Source organism: Antedon bifida, chromosome 11, assembly GCF_963402885.1.
Source record: "Antedon bifida chromosome 11, ecAntBifi1.1, whole genome shotgun sequence".
NCBI lineage: Eukaryota > Metazoa > Echinodermata > Crinoidea > Comatulida > Antedonidae > Antedon > Antedon bifida.
Window position 1 is genome coordinate 16,580,287 of NC_136236.1, and position 13,940 is coordinate 16,594,226.

At 30.7% G+C, this 13,940-nt stretch overlaps 1 protein-coding gene across 3 annotated transcripts in view; it reads right to left on the bottom strand.

The window, feature by feature from the left end:
• The window catches only part of LOC144856341 (uncharacterized), a 125,942-nt gene that overhangs the window by 20,786 nt on the left and 91,216 nt on the right, over positions 1–13,940 (bottom strand). The window contains exon 5 of one of the 3 annotated variants that reach the window (XM_078714323.1): positions 11,116–11,243. The exons of the other annotated variants lie outside the window; for them this stretch is intronic. Within the exon in view, the coding sequence (XP_078570449.1) occupies positions 11,218–11,243 (26 nt within the window). The 3' untranslated portion in view covers positions 11,116–11,217. Of the gene's footprint in view, positions 1–11,115; positions 11,244–13,940 lie in introns of those variants that run through there. 3 annotated transcript variants of the gene reach the window in all.

Sequence of the window (13,940 nt, forward strand, 5' to 3'; positions counted from 1 at the left end):
AAGTATCTCCCAGATAAAACACCACTAAAGTACACTGCTCTAGTTAGTACTTTATACAACTTTTTATATAGTTTTTTCTTCCCACCTGTTTCAATTCCCCCTATCTCAGACTGGTACAGTTCAGTATGAATCACACGTCAAAGGTTTCCCACATATTATAGTGTTTGTGAAACACAAGTGAACACTATGGAATGAAATGACTCATTTCTTCTGGGCAATTTAACTACAAAAACTTCTTTGAGTCATCTGTTCCCACAGTGATCAGTTGTAAACTGCCGTTGCCAAGTATATAACGTACAGTAACTACAAAGGAATATTTCATTCGCCCTACAGCATTCTTCACAGTTCAGATAGAAATCAAGGTATACCACAACAATGTGGCCAGTGAAAGTGTAAGAAGTGGTCATATAAAAAAAACAGTACAGTCTGCTGTAGTATAAAATGAAAGCAATAATTTTAAAGAAAGTTAAGGTGACAGATGTTGAAATTCAATGATAGTCTGTCTTTGTTTAAAGTAACACTAACATAAAGATGCTTGTTTAACTTCTTTATAAGTTAATCTATTAAAACAAGGCTCGTTATATATTACATAAAGAGCTGTTGTACGCACTACTTGGCAACATCTACAATAGGTTATTGTGAAATATTTGAGAATGGTATTTGATGTATAATAATGGTATTATATCAATACTTTTGATACTTCGATTGAACTCTGTTATTATGTTTCCTTGGTAACAGGTCAGTCTGACCATAATCTGACCTATGAAAATGAACGTAAATACTGAACAGCTCAACTTCTAAGTTTATTATTGTATGGTAAAGATCTGACCAGTAAATAATCAAATAGTATAGACATCTTTTATATCAATCTAAGCCCCTTTCACACAGAGATGTAAGAAAGTATTGAGGTAATTGCAAATTCAACAAAAGCACTTTCTCAACAAAAGCTGTCCACAGTGAACTTATGATTGTCTAGCATCAGATCACTTTTAGAAGTAAATCAAACAAACCTAATGTCATATTTGACACAGTGATGTACTCTATGTATTTCTATCAAGTGTTGATGGGGCCTTCTTTCAGTTTCCTAGATTCCGTCACCATTTTACATTGCTTAATTTGAACAGTTCAGAGTGTTTCTATTTGTCAAAAATACTAATTGTAATATCTAGTACTAGTGATTGTTCCATTAACTTTTTCTAACAAAGAAATACCTTGATATCAATTTCCTGTCTATCAAAACACTTTCAGGTGTTAATAAAAGCGTCTATTTGTTAACATGATCTATTAATCATATTAACCTTGGTCTTAAATTAGTTTTAAATTAAAACTTTGAATTGGTTTAAACTTTTAAAAAAATGCAAGATATGACCTTACAATGATAATCTTTCAGTTCACTTGAATTTGTAGGGAAAAGCTTGAAGTTTGAATCCTAGGCTATCCAACGAACTGTGTTGTTGGCCGTTTATGCTGCATATGTACAACATATCGACTCCCTATGCTAGGCAATCCTTTAACAAATGAGAATGTTATTTACAATCTGATAATTAAGATTAAGAATTCTCCAATCTTTAAAATGAATACCACTTAAAATCTTGAAATATTGATTGACTTACTGAAATAATTAATATTTATGGGAAATATATCTCACTTATAAAACTAAAACCTTGCTCACATCAAAATCTGTCATGAGGGATTGTTTTTGTCTGCTTTTTACCTGAATATATACTTCTAATGCTTTGGACAAATAAAGAAATGTATATTAAATCTTGATAAGTGATCTGGCCCCTTTTCACGCTCTAAAACAATTGAAAGTAATATGTATACATGTGACACAAGTATGAACACAAACTTTTAAAAACTTTCCCTAATGATTTCCTGAAGGTGTAACAGGATTTCCTGATGGTTTAATCCCTGAATGGCATTGATTTAAGGACAAGAACAAATATAAATTATTCCTTATCAGTATGGTGGAAAGAAATTAAGGTCACCAATAGGAAATGACGAAGGTCATATATGGAAAAGGAAAACCACATCCATAATTTAAATTTTAAATAAATGCATTGTGTTCCCTTTATAAATTTAAATGCATTGTGTTCGCCCTTTACAAATTTTGTGTTGAAATAATTTTAGACAGTAATAAAAGAATTATAAATGGATTATAAAAGCTCTTCAACTATCAGTATTTATTAACCATTTCCTATTTGATATTCCTTGAGTGGAACGTGTCCTAGTGGCCATCTTTGTGTCCAGGAAAAGTGATTGTATGAGAGTGGTAAAGAGGTATGAAACAAAACAGCCATATTGAGTAGAGTGGTCATTATGGTCAGTTGTTGAGATCATAGTTGTTGAAAATGTTGCGAAGTTGACTAATGATGTTAACGTTGTAACTTAGGTTACTAAAGGATTTAGTATTTAGTGAAAAATCACAAATAACACATTTTTTCTCTTGATATTGGCTGAGTTTTATTATTAATATTACTGACGTCTACATCCTTTGTTCCATTTTATTTTATAGTGTATATCAAATTCAACTTTCCTGGAATTAGACTATTTTCTGGTTAAAGACTTGAAGACCTTTGGCAGAGTTTCCAATATAAGAATATATCTATGCATTGTATATACCCTCTCTTTTGTTCCATTGGTTAGTGATATAAATTAAACTTTTCTGAAACTAGAATACCTGAATTCTCGGAATATTGGTTTCTTAGCATATTACATGGTAGAAACAACTCAAGGACCATTGCTTTTGGCAAAGTGTCCAGTATCAAGGAGGTTCAAATAATTCTAGTTATTCTCTATACCCTTTCCTCTGTTTCATTTTATAAATTCTATTCATTCTATCCGGAAACCGGATTACCTGGTTTCCTTGAATTCTGGATCCTTTGCATTTTACATGGTGGGACAGTGATATGATGTAGCCACAAGAAATAAGGTGGTTTGCGGTGGTCGCAAGAAAAGGGAACAATCTTAATCCACTGGGTTGTCAAAGGCCTCTGTGAAAAAGTGGTCAGGTTGACACCTTACAGACCCTGTAGAAAAAATCTTGTTGGCAAAGTTTCCAGTATTCTGGAGGGGTTAACTATATAATCAGATATGCATCTTATACCTGTGTGGTTTTGTATCATGGGAGGTGCAGTATGGTATCATATTGACCACAGATTGCTTGTGAAATTAGTTGTTAAACACTTCCCAAGGATAAATGCATTGTGCACAGCAATCTAGATAATCTCTACCCAGTTGCAGGGACAGATAATGTTAACAGTATTTAAATAAAGATTAATATTTATCAGTATAGTATGAACAAGAAACCACCCAAGATGGAGGATTGTTTTTTTTTAAATAGAATTTCAAGAATGTCTGGTCTAGCACTGAACATGAGAAAGGGTGGGGATTGAGAAACTGCTGTGGGAGTGGTCATTGGTCAAAAAAACTGAGGGTTGGGTATCTGAATAGAAAGTCTTGAAAGATACAACTGTATGTGGATATTTAATTATACAGTACAAGAAATTGATTTATAGTAATAGTAAGCCTACTGCTGTTAAAAATGAAATAAACAATCTCTGAGGTGTGGTGATAATAATGAACAATAGAAAGGACCATACAATCTATAAAGTCCTACATCCTGTGAGACAAACCACACTCATTAATCATAACAAACTAATTGTTAACTCAAAGTTAACTAACACCATATTGAGTATGGTACACAACAAAAGGAAGCCAGAGACAATTGTGGTAATTGTGTATTGAAAACAACAACAAAAATGATTTAAGACATATGATTATATTCTACAAGTTTTGTTGAAAATAGGAAAAGGAAAGATCATTTTAAGGTGAGGAGGGAGTGGAGGGGACTGAAGGGAGAGGGTATGGATAATTATGAAGTGTATTTCTAGAGCACTCTTTTTCTCAGAACAGATCCAACAAGAACCTCAATGCACAATCTTTGAAAGTTTGATCAATGAACATTATTAAGCTTAAGAAAAGAGGTAGTTCCATGCATTTGAATTTTTAAAAACTGAATACGAATATTAAATTCAAAATTATTTTATTATCACCTAAGTGACATTTGTCCTGGTCTCGAAAGCAAGGCTCTTGAAAGTGTTAGCAAAGAAATATCAAGTACTAGGTCGATCCAGAATTTGAACTAAAACGAGTTACGATGCCACATCCGGTCAATGCGTCAAATTTAAATAAGTTAGAGTATTATATACTTGTAATTTATTGTTTTCTACTAACGCACACGGTGACGCCACAGCACATTCTTATAAGTAGCCAACCCACATTGTAATTAAATTCACCGAAGACAATTTATTAGATTTCTCAAAAAATGTTTAACTACATTTTCTCCGGCTTTTAAGATTTAACCAAATGTCGTCTGTAGTAATCTTCACAATCAAATACAATGCTTTCCTCCGGCGGTCGTTCAACTACACACCTACGCTAATGTCAATATACTCGATACGAGGCACAGATTTACCAACTGCATCTAACAGCTAATGTATTATTTTATGTGTCTTCGCTTCCTATACTACTTGTCCTTTAACATTAAACAAACATCATAAGTCAACATTGCAGATCGAACCAATCTGATAGCCAAATGGTTCGATCCCATTGTTCTTGAATATTTTCATTTCCTCAAATCATCGTATGTTCATAATGACTTAACAAAATGACTTGTGTAATATTGTCACATGTATATCAACTCATGATAGTATTGTATTATCTCACCTTTCACATACATTTGTTAGATGGATTAATACAAAATTAGAAGGTGATTCAAGGTGAGGGAGGGGGAGTTGGGGCTGGGCTCCTCCAAAATGTTGAAAATTACAATGGAAAAGATAGCACATTAGGATAAAGTTCAGCACTTTATTTCACAATTTTTAGACCCTGGGCCCTTATTTCAAAATCCTGCCACTGAAATCTTTCCAGTATCATAGGTAAAAGTCTGTGATACAGCATCTCATGTGTTTCACATGTGACGCCTGTATTAAGACCTTAACTTAAAGCTCTGTCTACACTATCAAACTAGTTTGACAAAAAAAAGTGTGATGTGCCCAAATATGGTAGTAATGTGACATCATCATGTCCATTATATGGGCACATTGAGGTAGAAGTCCAAACACTACCAGCTTGGATTGAAGGTATAAACTGTTATAACCTAGGCCTACATTTTTTTTATCATGTATAATTCCAAAAAATAAAGGTTGTGGTTCTATATGTGGTCACATTAAACATGGATAAAAAGTAACATAAAATGACATCATGAAGTCATTGCCTGCCATATACTTGGAAAATGGTAAACAGCAAAACAAACGCTTTAAAAACATTTCCTTTTGTTGTTAAATTCCAAAAAATGTCTCCTGGTACTAGATGACTAAATAGAACAGTGTTGGTCATGTGGCGCTCTTTTATGGATTTATACCATTGTCAAAATGTTGATATGTGTACAGTGTTGTAGAAAACGTGACTATGCTATAAATATAAAAAAAACTTGACCACATCTAGGATGTACACAACAAAGAACAGGATTATTATAAATAGCAACACAAACAAACAAAACCTCAAATATGTAAAGTACATACATGGATAGAAGGCAGACTGGGGAACGCGAACAAAGAACAAAGTTGAAAGATATTTGCCAGTGGTTTGATTGTGACCAGTATAGTATTTTTATTGAAGTGCAAATTGTATGTAGTTCAAAATATTGATAATTCAATAACAAAATTGAATGTGATTCATGTTGTCTGCAGTTGATTTCAGGTAGCAGAAGCAGCTTTTTAACTTCTCTTTATTAAGCTCTGTTTACACTATCAAACTTTATGTGACCATTAGTGATGTCATATCACTACCATATTTAAGCATATCACTACCATATTTGGGCACATACACTTTTTTTTCAAACTAGTTTGATAGTGTAGACGAAGTTTTAGGGCTTTCTTTCATCTTTTTTCTGTTATCAAACTGTACACTACAAATGTTTATACTCAGTTTCATTCCTTGGTAGACAGTTGCACTCTTAATTTCTTTTAATCCAACTAAGAAATATTACCAACTAAAAAATAGAAAAACATATTTCTTCAGTTAATTAACTTAAAAACTTTGGAACCATAATGTTTCCCAGGATTCACAGTTTTTACTCTTTCAAAGTAAAGAATTACAGTTTTTGTTTATTTATTTGACCAGACAGTAACATACAATATAAAAATGAAAAATGCTAGGCAGGGGCAGCTTAAGAAAACCAAAAATGAACAAACTACACCTTTTACCAGAACAACTTCAAACCACTACTGTAGTAGACCATAGAGCCTTGCGCTTTTTCACTTTGAAGCCTAGTATGCTTCAGTAGTTACCCTTAGTCTTAAATTTGAATTTCGTGCTTATAATAAAACTCTATTGTCTTACTCAGGAAATAACGTATAATTCATAGAACAAAAGTGTTCAACTGGAATAAATAACCATTCTACTCCTGACCAAAATCACTAAAATTGTTTCCGGATTTTCAACAACTTCTTAGACTCGTAACATTTTCAGCATTCAACGTATTGTTCTAAGTTTGACCTTGGGGGCTAAATGGTTTATGGTTAATTTCTCAATCTACAATGCAATCAGGCTAAACCTAGTAAACTTGATTGAATCCATTCACACGATAAAATTAAACTGTTTCATTTCTTTTTACTCCAATGCGTTCATCTGATATCAAATTTTAACGGGAGAAATTAAAAATCAAATATTGTAATCGCTTGTAAATGGTTCTAATACGACTATTTCAGGGTAATTGAATTGGAATGGCACTTACATACAGCGAGAATCTACCTGACTGCAGTATAACTAAAGAAATTGAAAATGATAAACACACAGTTAGAGAACTAGAAAAATTGATTTAGTGCGCGTTAACACATAACAAGACATAGTTGTTGAAGTACATCACCATGGAGACAACATTAACACTTTCTGTGTAGACATAACGCTTTCTACTTTATCATACGTTACTTAAATTCAATGACAGTTAATATTCAATAAGTGCATATGAGATACATACTTAATAAGGAGAAGTCATGATAAGTAGATGTATTTGTGTTGGGTGTAGCCATATCTTTTTCAGATGTTGCAGATACAATTTCAACATTTGCAATTGCAAGGGATCTGGAGATGAAGAGAAAAGCCTAAAGCTCTGTCTACACTATCAAACTAGTTTGACAAAAAAGTGTGATTTGCTCAAATGGTAGTGTTATGACATCATCATGTCCATATATGGGCACATCACATTTTTTTGTCACATAAAAGATAGAGCATCCACTGGATTTAATAGGTACTTTTAATTTTCATTACATATTACCTTTCAAAATAGACATGGCAATAAACAAAGCGTAATGTTATAAAATATTTATTACAGAATAATATTTAATATATGTTAAAATAATCAAATGTTAACATGATCAGTTAGATCGCTAGGTTTTCCAAGAAGTATGAACAGAACAATTTTTAACTTTCACGTGGCTCAGGTTACAAGTTTAAAACAATGATCTATTATTAAAAGAAGTCTTTAATTATTACAAATATGTAATTTATTAATCATTTACTACACGCAATTCTAACATTAAATGTCCAATAACAACCAAGCAATAACTTAATTATCAAATATGCATCATGCAATTTTAACGAAACTAAAATATAGATATGTATCAACCTTGTTTCTCTTTTAGATTTAAAGAATTTTGGAAAAACCAACTTTCTAGAAAACCATTGTGGGCCATTTGTAGTTGCTTTAAGTGGCGAATCCAGGACTGTCAAGTAGTGGAGGTCAAGAGCCTACAAATTGTAAAAATGAAGTTGAATTTACTATCTTTTGAATTGCAAATCAATTTCTAGATATACCAATGCATTTTGTGGTGTGGGTTGCTGTTTTGATCATAATTATGTTTTATCAAGTTTTTCTCTAAATTTAGTTCAAATCATAATTGTGTGTAGTTTCCTATGTCTTCATTCTCTTTATTTGGAGTTGCCTTTGTTTTATTTTATCTGAAATTATTCAGTGGCTCTTCTGGTATACAAACAACATTATTGATGAAATGTAAAGCTCTGTCTACAATAGCAACTTTATGTGACAACAAAAAATATGATGTGCTCATGATATATGGACACGATGATTTCATATCAGTATCATATTTGAGTATATCACTACCATATTTGGGCATATCAAACTAGTTTGATAGAGTAGACGGAGCTTAAGTCATAGAACACAACATGGACCTGGTTTCTAAAGAATAAAACCAGGAAGTTTTGGTATCAACTCTGACAATGTACGCATATCATATCAAAAGCATTTATTAAAAAGAATGAAACTAGCGGGAATTTCCCTGAATCAAATACAATAACAAAGCTCTCCCAGGGTATCAAAACATAGTAAATGAGCCTTGCGTGCAGAGCACAGAAATTAATCAATATAGTAATCCAGTTTCCCATTGTTTCTCTTTCAATCAATTTTTTTTAAATAAAATGTTTATTGACAATTTCTTGGAATCACAATATAAGAGCTTTTTTAAGCATTATTGTAATTTTTTTTCACTTTCAATTATTTTGTACAAGTTATAATAATAATAACAACAATATTAGTGAAGCATTTACGCTTTAATCCGAGTTTGAATGTATTTTATATTAATCTGCTCAAACATTTCAGTTTCCAAACTTGTTTGCAACCTCGTTGGTAAACTTTTCTATGGATATTAATCATATTCAATTAATAATACATTAATCATCATAAAATATCTCCTCATGAATAAATCTTCTACTCAAAAATGTAAGCCAAAATCCCTACAATACAAATTAAAGTTATACAATTGTTATTGTGAAGAAAACAAAAATGAGATTCCATAAAATTTCCCTGAAAAATTGTTGACATGCTTCAACTTATGTTACAGACAAAGAAACCCCAAAAACATATAACAAAATAACTTCCTCAAAATGTTGGCTCAAATACCCCTTATTATGGGATTTTAATTAATTATATTTGACCCATAAAAAAATGAATATAACTTCCTTGACTGCTAACATGAATGCAACAAGACTATTCATATATCAGGAAATAAAATGAGAAATTTGCATTGTGAATTTTAATAAAGTAGAACCTCTATTGGAGGGCATATAGAGGAACAAAGTGTCCCCTTAATAGGGGTGTCCTTGAATAAGGGACACCCCTTCAGGAACCAACCCAAAATGTGTCCTCTTAATACAGGGGTTGGCTGTAAAACATTTATTGTTCATTTCTCTGTGTTTTCTGAATAAGGAATACTGAACATACAATAGCATTTCTTAGGTTTAAAATGCAAATTTTAATACATTTTTGCTTTGAAGTAATTTTAAAATTGAATCTATTTATTGTGAAAATATCATACATTGTTATATTAAATTAATACAATAGAATTCCGGTAAAATATCAATTAAACAGTTGAAAACAGCTGTTTTGTTTTCAAAATAGAATTTTCAGAATTCAAAACACAAATTTTAATACACTTTTTCTTTGAAGTAATTTTAAAATTGAATCTATTTATTGTGAAAATATCATACATTGTTATATTAAATTAATATAATAGAATTCCGGTAAAATATCAATTAAACAGTTGAAAACAGCTGTTTTGTTTTCAAAATAGAATTTTCAGAATTCAAAATACAAACATACAAAGACAACAAAAAGTGATAAATACTTTTATTAGAAAGAATTAACATCTTTGTTTGAAATTGAATTGAAAAGATATAAATAGAATTTATAGCTAATTAAAAGTAAGAAGATGAATAGTTAAAGCCTCAATCAAAATGATTCAGCTATTTATAACTTTATATTATAAATAGATAGTTTCACTTATGATTTTGCTTTCAAATCTTAAAGAGTACTTTAATATGAAAATCAACCTTTGTTCTTTATTTCTTTGTATTTTATTTTCTATTTTATATACTTTCATGGTAAATCAAAAATACTAAAAAAGTTATAGAAATGTCTTTTATTTATCTAACATTGGTTATTGATGATTCTAAATTCTGACTTAAATAAAATGCATTTCTCATCTTATCACAGCAATTGGACTGGTTATAATTCAGAAAGAGAAAGTCCTGAGTAACATTCATTACTATTATTTAATAAACTTATGAAATTCATTAATAATAGTAAAGAAGTATAAAATGCTTTTAAAAATGCTTTGAATTCTGAAATATATCACTATAATACTGTTATATAACCATACTTTCATATATATTGATTGATCAGATCAATTTAGGTCAATACACTTTAATTTACTTACAATATTTCTATTCAAATGCTTAAAAAAGATATAATTCTACAAATTCCATGTTGAGTCCAGCACTATGCTAAGAAACAAGACATTGTTTTTATTTTGACGACAGAAACAACTAAGTCTATTGTTGTCTACAGTATTTTTTTACCAGACGTAACACTATCAAGGGCCTTATTCTTTTCATTTAATTTCATCCTTATTAAATCCGTAACATCCCGTTCTTTTCTTCCTAACAAGACTTTTGAGACATTGGAATTGTTGTCATGGTAATTTTTTTTGCTGAAATTCCAAAGATATACTGTATGTAAATTCATTTCTTGATAAATATACTTTAAGTATATGATGGATGCTAGGATGAGTTCTTTACCAACAGCATGCTAAAATGATCTATACCTATTATCTTTGTATATTTTTTATCTTCCGTTTATCCTATTCCATGCATCCATACAGATAGTATCGAAATGACCAAACCTACAGTGGGTTTCTTTCATTTCAATCAAAGTCAGTGGACAGACCAACCAAGCTGCAAGCAAACCAATAGAACACCACTGAAGATCCCTATAATAAATGATTGGTTTTCTTGGGACAATAGTTGTGTTCAGACCCACTAGAGTTAAGTTTGCATAAAACGGAGTTCACACATCAAAGTTACATCTGATTGGTATAACACAGAGCTACTTTTGATATAACTTTAACTGATTTGTAAAGTTTGAAGTGATGGAAAGCATTCCAACTAGATTACAATGTTTGTTGAATGTGGTAATTCCTTTGCGTTTGAAATCAAAACATAACTGTACTTCTGATAGAGAAAGGAGCGTGTAAACAGCTTCTTTGTACGATTTGTTCCTTTGTTTTGATGTGAAACTTCTCGTCCACACATGTTACACAAAAAGCAATACTTTCAATCCTGCTCTACAATGTTAATCTCTCAATAGTAGAACCTCTGTCTATCTTCTTTGTTTCATTGAAACAGAAAACAAATTCAATTTGTGAAAAGTTGTCTTTGTGTTTTTACAAACACTAGTAATCATTGTCCAAGCAAAAACCAAAAACAAACTAGTCAGTGTAAGCTTGAAGAATATATGCACTGAAAATGCGTATCATATCAAATAATTGAGAGTGAAATGGGAATAATAATAATACAAGATTCTCTTCTGAAAAAAAAGTAGGGCATTTTAAAAAAAAGGTACAATACCAAACAACAATTGTTAAAGGCTTTTGTCTTTGTAAAATAACAAACATTTAAAAGTCTAGACCGCATCAATTGTGTGTTTATTACGTGGAAAGTACAAATACCAGACTGATCACACAGATTCAAACAATAGGCTATGAAAGGTTATGACAAATAAACAAAACAATAAAATCATAAATAAAAAGAGAGAAACTAAGGTTCTGTATGTGTTGAGGAGGAAAGAATAGATTTAAAACTTAAAGAAGCCATCCTGTATATTAAAAAAAAAACCACAAAAAGAGAGTTAATCTTAAAAACTGTTTTGAAATCCTCAATTAATTTCAGCCTCAATCGTCAAAACTGTTTCTATAGAGTATTTTTTAACTGAAGTACAATAGTGATCTCAATATATGGAGATATAATGTGTAAAAGACGAAGAAAGAGGCATTTGTGAGTAAAAAAGTCTATGCAATAGAGATTTGAACTTGGACTTTTCTGATTAATATGCAGGTGCCCTACCATTATACCACTGAGGGTTTATATATTAAAATCTGATTGGATATCACTGCTTTCTTTCCTCCCTCAATGTGGTATAGGTGATTCTTAAATATAATTATTATCAAGGCATCCTACTGTAAATTCATTTTTGTTTATTTTGACACAGGATTAGGAAAAAATAGAACTGATGATTGTTTTTTTATGTAAAATATATTCCAAGCTAAAAATAGACTATGTATTTTAATTATTTGAAGAAGCTCTAGGGACCAATATTTACAATTAGCAATTGACAAAAACGTGGCCTTCACAATTTCCATACAAATGTCTCAACAATCACATGTTGCCATGGACACTATAATCGTATTCTCATTTATAAGGTCTGGCCACTAAGCAACTATAGTAAACAATCTGGTAAATACTACGGCGTCGTTGCAGCAATACGAAAGTGCAATTCACGGTGCAAGACTGCTTTTACAAAATGTTGTAGTAGTTTCCATGGTAACCTAAACAAATTACTTGTACATAAAAACATGATTGTATCAAGGTTATTCATGTAAATTTGTAAACCTGTTCTCTAATTACTATTTTTTAGAATTACGTATAGTTGATTTTACAATATAATATTGAATTTTAAATATATTATTCAATATGAAAAGCTTTAGAAATCCAAGTATACTTAGTATGATGAAAATTATAATTTTTTTGTTTTTTTATTAATTTATTTTTACTTTAACTTACTTAATGGTTTAGTGAAAATGGATTGTTTCCTTAAAAAATGTATATCAATCTATCTATTTCTAAATTAAATTTAATAATTAAATATTATATTAAAAAACTATAAATTATAATAATAATAACCAATAATATATTATTTGTTTTTTAGCTTTTAGCATTATTTATTGCAAAATCTAAATAAAACATTAACAAATTAAATTATTTTTGATGATTTTAAAAAGCAAAAAAAATGTTATTTAAATTCATAACTATAACAAATATTATTATGCTGATTTAGGTTCATTTTATATTAGTACATGTAAAATAATTAAAAAATTAATGATAATTTTAATTAAAATTAAATATTCAAATTAAAACACAAAATTGATACAGGCTGCGTATCAATTCATTTCAAACAATAATGACTATTGTATGGATAACCAATCAGACAAAAACCACACAGAATCGGTGAAAAACAATAGTAGAACTATATAATTAATTTATTTCTGACCTTGCTACTTAAATTAGGCTATATTAATTAAATTTCAGCGCATTCTAACGAGGTGTCGCTATGAGAAACTAGGGCACAATAAATTCCCAAGCCAATCAGGTGAAAACAAAACAAAAAGACCTCTCGATGGCAATAATTACAAAGTATGACAGAGCTGTTCGCGTGCCTAGAGACAATAGACCTATTATAACAACAAAAGGCCTAACAGAAACTGGGAGTCATACCGACTATGTATGTATTGTTGTCAATTTCCATTGATGCCAGTTGAAGGCTCAGTGACAGAATAAAATCAATAACGGTTTAAAAGGAACGCTACATGAATCAGTCACAATTACATCTTTTTTTAATAACCATTTTTTATTTTGACAGACACACAAAAGATAAATTGTTTTGTGGATGCTATTTTACAAATTAATCAAATCTACATCATTTAAAAACTCTAAAGATGAGGAAAGCAGCTCCATGTAAGACATGTGAGGCATGTTCACATGACATGAATGTTCATTAGTAACGAGTATATCCAGGTCAGCAAGGGGGTGCAGGGTTTGTCATGCAAATGTAGTATTTTACCCAAAAGCATCAATCCATAAATATACAGTATAGTACCAGTGTGGGAGACCACAGTGGTGCTTGTAATAACATGTTCATTCGTAGATCCAGGGCTTAGAAAAAGGGCAGGTGCTACACCAATTGTCTTAAGATGCAAGGCAACAAATGCCTACCACCACATTGGTGCTTCAAAGGGAATGCATTTATA